The sequence below is a fragment of the Plasmodium cynomolgi genome, chromosome 9 (assembly GCF_000321355.1).
Source record: "Plasmodium cynomolgi strain B DNA, chromosome 9, whole genome shotgun sequence".
Lineage (NCBI taxonomy): Eukaryota > Apicomplexa > Aconoidasida > Haemosporida > Plasmodiidae > Plasmodium > Plasmodium cynomolgi.
The window spans coordinates 1,610,557-1,620,536 of NC_020402.1; the positions used below are offsets into that span (position 1 = coordinate 1,610,557).

At 41.1% G+C, this 9,980-nt stretch overlaps 3 protein-coding genes across 3 annotated transcripts; 1 reads left to right on the forward strand and 2 right to left on the reverse strand.

The window, feature by feature from the left end:
• Positions 1-789: 789 nt before the first annotated feature.
• Positions 790-2,197, forward strand: PCYB_094550 (hypothetical protein; the record flags this gene model as incomplete). The annotated part of the gene is made up of 5 exons (XM_004222570.1): positions 790-999; positions 1,310-1,510; positions 1,667-1,767; positions 1,921-1,999; positions 2,150-2,197. 5 exons carry the CDS (start codon positions 790-792, stop codon positions 2,195-2,197), a joined length of 639 nt encoding a protein of 212 aa, XP_004222618.1.
• A 2,586-nt stretch (positions 2,198-4,783) lies between these two features.
• On the reverse strand, positions 4,784-6,402 carry PCYB_094560 (vacuolar ATP synthase subunit F). Its single transcript, XM_004222571.1, has 5 exons — positions 5,924-6,402; positions 5,685-5,766; positions 5,141-5,310; positions 4,994-5,092; positions 4,784-4,942 (listed from the first exon to the last, which is right to left on the reverse strand). The coding sequence occupies exons 1-3, from the start codon at positions 5,987-5,989 to the stop codon at positions 5,141-5,143; spliced, it is 318 nt and encodes a 105-aa protein (XP_004222619.1). The 5' UTR covers positions 5,990-6,402; the 3' UTR covers positions 4,784-4,942; positions 4,994-5,092.
• A 1,452-nt stretch (positions 6,403-7,854) lies between these two features.
• PCYB_094570 (hypothetical protein) lies at positions 7,855-9,216 on the reverse strand (the record flags this gene model as incomplete). The annotated part of the gene is made up of 2 exons (XM_004222572.1): positions 7,855-8,657; positions 8,719-9,216. Coding segments are annotated over 2 exons (1,299 nt in total), but the record flags the coding sequence as incomplete, so codon positions are not given.
• Positions 9,217-9,980: the final 764 nt, after the last annotated feature.

A 9,980-nucleotide genomic window follows, 5' to 3' on the forward strand; every position in this document is an offset into this window, starting at 1 on the left:
TTTTTTTTTTTTTGGATCCCCCACTTTGCTGGCAGTTTTTTTCCCCTTTTACATGACCTCTGCAAAGGGCACATTTACAATTGTTCCCTTCCTCTTTATTCTGTGCTTTTTACATTTGCCTTTCTGCAATTTTTCCCATTTTCGCGTTCTTCCACTTTAAGAGGTTCACGTGTTGCTCCACGCTTCACGGAGTTATTCACCGCCGAGTCGTCCCCTTCTAATGGGCCAAACGTGGGGAGAATTAATTTTGCGCAGGAACGTAAAGTAAAAAGTTTCGTTAAAATGCGTCTGTGTATAATCAAGCAAAAGGTCTCCAAGCGCAGCCGAAGAGGAAGCAGAAGAAGCAGCACAGCTAAGGGTATATCACCAGGAGCGACCTTCTCCATTTTGCTTTTTTCCGTCTAAATATACAACTGAGGGGAAGCAGATTTTTTTTTTTTAATATTTTTTTCGGCACTACCGAATAGTTACATTTTTACGCATGTTGATAACGCGGCGTTTTGGTTTTCTCCAGTAGAGTGAATACCACTTGGGCGACGCAAAAGTGACGCATCGGAAGGTGAGGATCTACTGCTCTGCCAGGAAGTATGCGGAGGTATACTCGTTTGTCCTTCTGATACGCTGATTGCCTTAACTGGACAGTTCCATTTAGAGGCAAAATTGAACAGAAGTTAAATTTATTTACAAGTGCATACAACACATGCGCATCTGCATTTACCCTCACAGAGCAGTAAGTAACCGCACAATTTACATTATCGCAAAGGAAAAAAAAAAAATATAATAATAAAAATGAAAGAGACTGAAATTAGTATAGAAAACTTTGCGTACGCGAAAATGTTTATGCATGGTTTGAAAAACTCTTATGATGACGTATGCGGGATTTTGATTGGAAAATATTACGACGTCGAAAAGAAAAAACAGAAATGTGTCATTACTGATAGTATTCCCTTGTTCCATACGCACATACTGAGCCCCTTCCTGAATTTGGCCTTCACCTTGGTAAGTGTTATTAGAATTTGTTTCGCAAGAGGTAGAGAGAGAGGTCTACCTCTTGTAACGTTCACAGTTTCTTCCACGCAGTCGGGGTCAAGATAGCTGCGTGTGTCGTTGGTCGCCTCGTTCGTGTGCTGGTATTCCTGGGTGGGGGTGGGGGATTCTGTTTCCCTTTCGTAGCGACCCTCATCTGTGCAAACAGACCACAATCAGGAGAACAAACATGCACGCGATCACTACGATATTATGACCATCACGACCATCGCTTTGATCCCATTCCATCTCCTCGCGATTTCCCTCCTACACACACACCCAGGTGGAGAACCACTACAAAGGCAAGGAAGAACGGATCCTCGGGTATTACCACATAAGCATTGAGGACTCAAAAAATGACGACATAAAGAGCGTAAAAGTTTGTGAGCTAATAGCCAACAAATTGGTGAAGAATTATAGCGATGCCATGATATGCCTAGTTCAGTTGTCCAAGCTGGAGCGTGATGATGCCAATTGCTTAAACGTAATGATGCCACATGGAATGGATTTAACTCCAAGAAAAAAAAAAAAAAAAAAAAAAAAAAGTTTTGAGAGGGCTAACCATCATGATATGGTTTACATGCACACGAAGCTCACAAATGGATGTCCTTTTTTTCTTCTTTTTTTACAACCATTTTAGGTATTCATGCAAGATGATGCCACGGAGGAATGGAAAAATTTCGACGTGCAAGTGACCCGAAATAATAAGGACTTCCTGAAAATGAGCCTTTCGAACAATGAGTAAAACTCGATTGGAGAAAAATGGCACAAGTTTCTGCTGAGCGATGTTTTTTCCCTCTTGGATGTAGCCGCGTCATATGACTAACACTTAGCTATGCACGGATTAACGATCTGCTCATGTTACCTTTTTCCCACCCCTTCTTCTCTTTGCAGGTATCTCAACCTACACGATTTCGATGACCATCTGAACTGCATTAACCACGATTTTATGAACCCAAATTTGTTTAATAACGTTTAAGAAGGGGTAGAAGTGGGAACCCGGTTCAGTTCATCCATTTGTATGGCTCTGTGTCCGCACAGTCTGTCTTTCTTTTTCTGTCGTATGCACATGAGTGTGCCTTCCCGTTTTGACATGCATGTATATGCCTCTCCCATTGAAAAGGCCAATAAGGCCAATAAGACCAGTAAGACCAATAAGGCCAATTCGTGATTTTGCCTTTTTTTTTTTTTTTTTTTCTCGTATTCTTCGTTTAATAAATTGTGCAAAAAAGAAAACTTCAAACGGAAAGTTTTTTCTTTCCTCAGGTAGCTCCCTCCCATTTTGTTAAATTATTTTCGTAATAATTAAGCAAAAGTAAGGAAGAGATGGGGTTGGAGTTGCCTTTTTCTGTGCCCACAGTTGCATAGCACTTTGAGATTTCCCATGTCCTTCGTGCACTGTGAGCACAGAAAAAGGCAACTTTTTTTCTTCCCTCCCTTACGCAGCTAGATGCATTTATTCTTTTTGGCAATTTTCGATTACAATTTGGGAAATGAAAGGGCACAGATGAAAGGTTTTTTTTTTTTCTACCTCGAATTGTTTGATTACTCTTTTGCATGTCATCGTGGTGGTATCGCTTCTTAGTGCGTGAATGGGTTTGTCAGTAAGTTCGTCTATATGTATAAACCCAAGTGTGTCTCGCCTGGTTATATGCCTACCTGCCCATTCGTGTGCCCATTTTTGTGCACTCCCATGTCTGAGAGCCCCAACGGAGCGAATCCTACGGGGGGCATTTCATTTGATGTTCTATCCACCACTGATGAACCCGCCATGTTTTACGCTGATCAAATTTATTTCCATTCACCGAGCGAGCATACATTTGAGAACCCTGACAACAGGAGAGAAAATCGAAATGCAGATTTTTCACAGCATAAAAGGTTCATACGATTATGACGTAGACAGATGGGACAGCGATACTGCCATAGAAAGGAAAGCACCTCTCGGGGATAAACTAACAAGCAGGATGAAGAAACGAAATAATTATCTCCATTCTTAAATTATCGCCATTCTTAAATTATCACCTTTTTAATGAACAGCTTGTCTGAAGAAAACCTGGGAAAAAAAATTATCAAGCGGAGGGGAAATAGAAAAGTTGGTAGTCAGTACCAGGTCATTTCTATTACTTTCTCCAGCGCTAAAATTGATAATTCTTCCGTTAGCCATTTTGGGCAATTACCTTCCGAGAGACCTTTGCGCGCGATTTTGGGGGTAGTAAGTGAGCTTCCTTTAGAGTCAGGTAAGAAAGAAAAAGGGGAAATAAAGTAGCTATTAATAGCTAGTTTGTTCAGCAGGGTTAGTAGCACATATGTGTCTATCCGTTTGTTCATTGGAGCATCTGCAAGGTGAAGTGGGCTACCCTCTGCGATGATTCTCGCTTCTCCATTTGAATTGCCACTCCATTTGAATTGCCACTCCATTTGAATTACTACTCCATTTGAATTACTACTCCATTTGAATTACTACTCCATTTGAATTACTACTCCATTTGAATTACTACTCCATTTGAATTACTACTCCATTCGAAGCGCTTCCCCTTTTATGAACTCTCTCTCCAGATCCCGCGTTCGCGGACCTAGCGGGGGAGCTAAACCTAGACGCTCTAATGATGATGCTGAACATCGAAAACATGGAGTTTCTGGCATATCGCGGATTGTCCACCGTTCCTTGCCTGCATCAACAAAGACTATTTTAAATTTTTACAAAATGGTAAAAAGAAACTCCCCTACGTATGAAAGAAGTGCCGAGGATAATTCCGAACTTTTGCAGAATGCACAAGGGAATACACATAATTATGGGAAGGTATACTTAGTCCAAGTATTCCCTTTGCTGCTTCTCATATCATCTGCTTTTTCTACCTTTGAGGACAGGGCGCTCATTGACGTGATCAAGGGGTCCCTAACCAAGTCGTTTTCGCGCCATCCCTACCTCAGCTGCTTCTGCACCATTCTGTGTGAGGGTCTGAACGTCTAATAGGCATCCCTCGACACGTGCGGCTAATTTTTTTTTTTCTCTTTTCCAATGCCAATGAAATAGGTGAACCAATTTACCCATTTGTTCTCCCTGCTTGTACTACTAATGTGATACCAGTTCAGGAGCACCTTAACTGTTCACGGTTCACTACAACCCACTAAGTATTTCATTTATACACAGTCATCGAATTCCTTCACTAATTTTTTTTTTTCAAATGTGCCAATAACTTTTTTAACAAACGAGGCTGCTACAGAAGGAGGGTCTATTCGACGCTTCTTCATGTAGCGGAGGGGATACATACATATGCATAAGTATGTGTATAATGCTGGAAAGTCCTTCCCCTCATGCGCACGAATCGATGGGCCGCTTTAAATGGCTGCTTTTACGTTAAGATAAACCTCTACAGTTTTTGCTTTCAACAAGTGAGGAGTATAAAACCGATGCAACAAAGAATAAAGGATATAAAAAGGACGAATAAATAATTGATAAAAAAAGCTAATTTCCATGGGTCTACAAAAAAAACTGTAATCAGATAATCCGATATAATGAATGGCTGGACGAACAGATTTATCATTACGTAGATGTAGAGAGAAAGGAGGACAGCGAGAAGTATGCTCCCCTTGACCTTTACGTCCATTCTTGTCAAAAGGCAAATAGGGAAAAGGGGGGGGGAGAGAAATACATTCGAAAAGGAGACACGTCAAAATTGGGCATGACGAGTAGCGAAAGTTGGGTGAGCCTCCGTTCGGATGAGTCTCCGTTCGGATGGCCGTCCGACTCAGACATTCACTTCAGATTTGATATATCCCCCCCGAAAAAAAGCTTCACTCTCTGTATGATCGAATCTTTGTTGGGATCAAACGGTTTGTCTTTGGACGGAATTTCCAAAACGGTCGGCAGAATCTTATCGTGCAGGTCAACCAAGTGTCTTATTTCGTCCGCGATCTGGAAAGGGCAAACAAGCAAGCACATAAATATGTAGACATATAAATATACAGTTATACAGATGTGTAAATCTTTGTGGATGTGCTTGGGCACCCCGACACGTTGGAGAAAAAATTTTCCCTCGTCATAACGCTTCACAGGGATATCCATTTTGTATAGTAGTAACATATTTTGCACATTGCATCGGGTATAACTATCTCATGGGTCAGTCATTTCTCTGCTTCGTTGGTTTGTCACGTTATGGCAGTTCGATGCAGAGAGATTTTTCTTCCCTTGTGTGCTCACCTGTTGGTTCATTAGAATAACTCCGCAGTCGTTTTTTGAGGTGTATTCCTTGAACACTTCCTCTATTTCGGTTTTGTTCGTTTCTTTGGGGGGAAGGGGTGTGGAGTTACGCGGTAAGTACGTGCCAAGTGAGAAGGTGAGAAAGGCAGTGCACACGTGTAAGGCTAATAATACACACATTTCTTCACTCCCAGCTCACGCTCAGCAACAAGGGAGACAACCCCCCTGCTGCCATCTTTCCTAATTTCATCGATCGACTTAATTAAAAAAGATTCGGACACCTCTTTAAAACAGCGGCAGGGGAAGCACATTAGCGTAACCCCTTATTTTGCCATTACTCAGAACGTTGCTCCTTTCCGGAGTGCACATATATACACAAATGGGAACGCCCCACGGTTGCGGCAGGTAAAGGTACGTACGCAATACATGGCGACTTTTTTTCTCTGTTCGTTCTTACTTGAATTCACGATGAAGAAATTTTTTTTCCCTAAGCCATCCCGAAAGCCTATGCCAGCTAGTAAGAAGCCCACTACAGAGTCCTGAGAAGGGGAACGTTCGCAAAGGAGCAGGTGAGCACGGGTAAGTCCATGTACTGCTCTCGCGCTACTGTGGCGCTTCCCTGGAGCCCCCCATCCTCACACATGCGTACTTTCGCACGTGGGCCAGGGTTCGGCGTGCGCATCCGCTCCCCCTTACCTCATCCCCTATGATGTATATCTTTAAATCTGTTTCATTAAAAAATTTATGTCTTCTCGATGTCATTATAGTTTATCAAGTGGAGCGAGCGATAATGTACGTATGTTCATATGTTCGTATGTTCATATGTTCGTGTGCTCATATGTTCGTGTGTTCATATGTTCGTATGTTCATATGTTCGTGTGTTCATATGTTCGTATTTCGTATTTCATATTTCATAATTCGTATGTAACTCCCTTCTTCCTGTGGCTCTTCTCTTTCTTCTCATACACCAAAAAAATGGGGGTCACTTTGTAAAAGCGTGTTAACACGATCAAATGTTGACGAGAGATGTATGCTGTTAAATGAGAAAAGTTTGGGAAAAATTATCTGAAACTTTTTTTTTTCCTTTTTTTGTACGCACAAAAATTCGCTAAAGTGTTGCGATTGTGAAAAAAAAAAAAAAAATTAAATTAAATTAAAATAAATTAAAATAAACATTCGGCCATGTGGCCAAAGCGTAGCCATGAGTTTTGTAAAAATGGCGACTTGTGGATCGCATTGAGCGAATGAGGACTCGAGGGAGAAAACCCTAATTTGAATTTCAAGACTGTGAGGGCGCGGAACGAAAAATGGGGAATGCGAAAAGATGCGGTGAGGACAAAAAAAAATGGATAACATGATGGGGGGGGAAAAAAAAAATGCCAAAAATGGTAAAACGTGAGTTAAAAAAAAAAAAAAAAAAGAGCTTCCCATTATTACGTTCGAATAAAAATGAAACAAACACATAAAAAAAAAATAGTAATTAAGAACACTTGTGCCTAGGCAAAGGACATGTTTTTCCCCATCTGCGGGGGCCTATAGCACATTGGCCAGCAGTCAATCATATGTATGGATATATCCCCCAAGTGGTTATTACACCCTTTCATGCGGAAAAAAATCTCAAACCCGTAGAGGGGCATCCAGAGAAGGGGCGAAGCGTCCTCTCACGTGATTAGTAATACTCGTCTAGGGGATACCCCCCCCCCTTGGGGAAATTTCCCCACCTGAAAAAAAGTGGCATAGCAACGAAAAACACCACTCGATGGATAGTACTCGATGGGTAGTACTCGATGGGTAGTACTCGACTGGAGTGGACACGCTTCTTTTCTTAACTGATATCAAAACAAACCCAACTACAACGAGGCTGTTGCCCCGATTTGACGAACCTCACTTTGCAGAGTGATGATTACAAAAAAAGTTTTAAGGAAAGGAGAAAAGTTTCATAAGAATTTAAAAAAAAAAAAAAAAAAAAAACTAATTAGAAAAAGGAAGATCACATTGAGGGGAATTAAAAATAGTGTTATGGCATTCTCTTCATATGTGTACGCAAACGTGCACATATGTACATCTCAACCAAATCAAGGGGGTTAAAAAAAAAAAATGTGCACACCTGTTCTTGGAGCCTTAAATTATTGTACTGAGACGCTGGGTTGTCGACCCAACCAAGGAGTAGTTTGACACATCATCAAGGTCGCCACGGTTATGCCTATCACATCGCTGCGTTTATCACCATCTCTGTCTTTTTTTTTTTTTTTTCCCTACTGCCGCTCTCGCGCGAACAGATTCTATGGTACATTATGCCAATACACTTTGCTGCACTGAAAAGCTGCTCCGTTTGCCGCTTCGAACGTTGTCTCAAACGGAAACGTGCATACACACACGTACGTATTGTGTGTTCCAGAATGAAGACTCATACGCGCAATTAAAAAAAATAAAATAAAATATATATATATATATTAATAGTGGTTCGAATCATGAAATTAAAAAAAGGAAACGGGTTGGGTCTACTCGCGTGATTCCTGGGGAAAAGGGCTCTCTCATTTTTTAATTCATCTGTATTTAGTTTATTTTTCCAGTTGTCACTTTTTCCCTTTGGCCGTTTATTGTAACGGAGGGGCAGCATCGCGTGCTTAGTCGTCGTCCTCCAACACACGAGTCTTCTTCTTGCTGATTGTTTTTTTTAACTTTTTCTTCTTTTTAGATTTAGCCACCTCGTCCTCATCATCGTCGTCCTCATCATCATCCTCTTCCTCATCGTCGTCATCCTCATCGTCGTCTTCTTCAGAGACGTCCTCTTCTGCCCCCTCGTCTGCATCATCTTCCGCTCCGTCGACCTCTTCATCATCATCATCATCGTCCTCCTCATCATCCTCATCTTCTTCCTCTTCGTCCTCTACTTCCTCCCCGTCCTCATCAATCTCTGCAAAGGACTGCGGCACATAAGCATTGGGGTTCCTTCTCCTCACCCTTGTGCTGGAGTCGAGGATGTTGGATGGGTCAATACCATCTAATTCTTCCTTCAGTTTAATTTTTTTTCTGTACTCGTGTATTTCATTCGGATTGGGTAATCTTCCACTTTCCGAGCACACATGCTTTTTTTCGCAAAACGTAATTATTCTCTGTTCAAGTTTTTTATTGTATGCTTCTTCATCCTCTTTGTTTAAGTCTTTAAAAATAGTGGGTCCAATTTTTAAATCCAAAACTAATTTTCTTAATTTTTCTTTTTTCACAGTATGTACATTTTTTTCTTTACTACTATTATTTCCACTGCTGATACTTTTTTTTTTGGAAGCATCCTCATTATTGGCTTTACGTTTGTGAGCATCATAATCGAAATCAGTTTGTTTATCCTCTTCTTCATCCTCATCATATTCATCATCGTCGTCGTCATTTTGTTCCTTTCCCTTTTTCTTTTTCTTTGGTACTTGACTATCTTCGTCAGAATTTAATTCTCTTTTTTTTTTTTATTTATTTTTTTTTTGACTTCGTTGTACTATCTCCCATGCTGTCATCTGTATAGTTGTCTTCTTCCTCTTCTGGTGCCTCATCATTATCGGAGTTTTTCTTCTCTCCACGTTTGTCTTTATTTTTCGGGCTTTTGCTTGCGCTTTTGCTTGCGCTTTTGCTCGCACTTTTGCTGGCAATTTTGCTTGCACTTTTGTTTATTTTCTGTTTCGAGTCGCCCTTTTTCACTTCATCGTTGTATTCGCTATTTTCAATATCATCCGTCGTCTCCTCCTCCTTCTGTTGCTTGTAAATTTTTAACAGCTTCTCTTTCAAGATACTTTTCAGTAATTCTTTTTTTTCTTTGCTCTCCGAAAAGTACGATTCATCCACATTTAAATAATCCGCCACGTCTTTTCTTACGCTCTTTAGGGTTACTACGTTTATATCCCTATGCGGGAGAATTTTGTCAAGTATGGCTTCGATTTTGGATACTTCCGAGGGGCCCAGTGTGGCTCCTTCATCTGCGTTTGCGCTAGTGGCAGTGTCTGCGCAAGGAAGAATTAGCCGTATGTACGTAAGCGCCTTTTTCCTCCCTTGGTCACTTTGATGAGTGGCCTTTTTCAAACGTGTACATACGTACATATGTGCGAGTGTATGCAGAAGGTCCTCGAGCTGAGACAACGTCTCCTACGCGCGCGATAGGGAGAGAAAATATCTACATGTACATATCACCCACGCCGCATGTACCACCACGGACGTGCACACAGACTTACCCATTGGTTGGATGATGACAAGTGTGCCAGTCGGGAGATGAGGAATTTTCTTCTCTGTGTGTCCAGCTAACTCGCAGTGGAAGAGTATGTAACCTAACATACGAATGTCCAAATGGGGATATGAAAGGGTATCTAGCGGTCCATAATGCAAAATTAAACCACAAGCATTAACATTTATTCATTCTTTTAGTATGTAAATTTTTTTTTTCTCCTTTTTGGTGCAGTCATACTTAAGGTATATATTCCGGGTGGGGGGAGAAATCTTGTCACGGCGTGTGCAAAGACGTGAAAAAAAAATTGAGAGCGGGTGGGGCGAATTTCCTTGCGATTGGGGAGCGTGCTGCTGGCGATTCGTTCAGCAGTTGGACTTTCGAGGAAAAGCGAAGTTGGGAGGGGCACGGGCGTTCGGCATTTCGCTTTCTTTAGCGTTCTTTCTTTATTTATTTATATCTTTCTTTATATCACTCTTTATTTCTTTCTTTCCTTTTTTCGCTTTTTTTTTTTTTTTTTCCTTTTTTGTCTTTTCCTTTTTACTT

Bases quoted from the DNA above. Each gene is read 5' to 3' on its own strand.
- PCYB_094560 (XM_004222571.1), bottom strand. From the start codon at position 5,989: ATGACATCGAGAAGACATAAATTTTTTAATGAAACAGATTTAAAGATA. The intron at 5,767-5,923 runs GTAAGGGGGAGC...TCCCCTTCTCAG, and splicing joins TATACATCATAGGGGATGAG to GACTCTGTAGTGGGCTTCTT. The intron at 5,311-5,684 runs GTAAGAACGAAC...TTCCCCCCAAAG, and splicing joins TTTCTTCATCGTGAATTCAA to AAACGAACAAAACCGAAATA.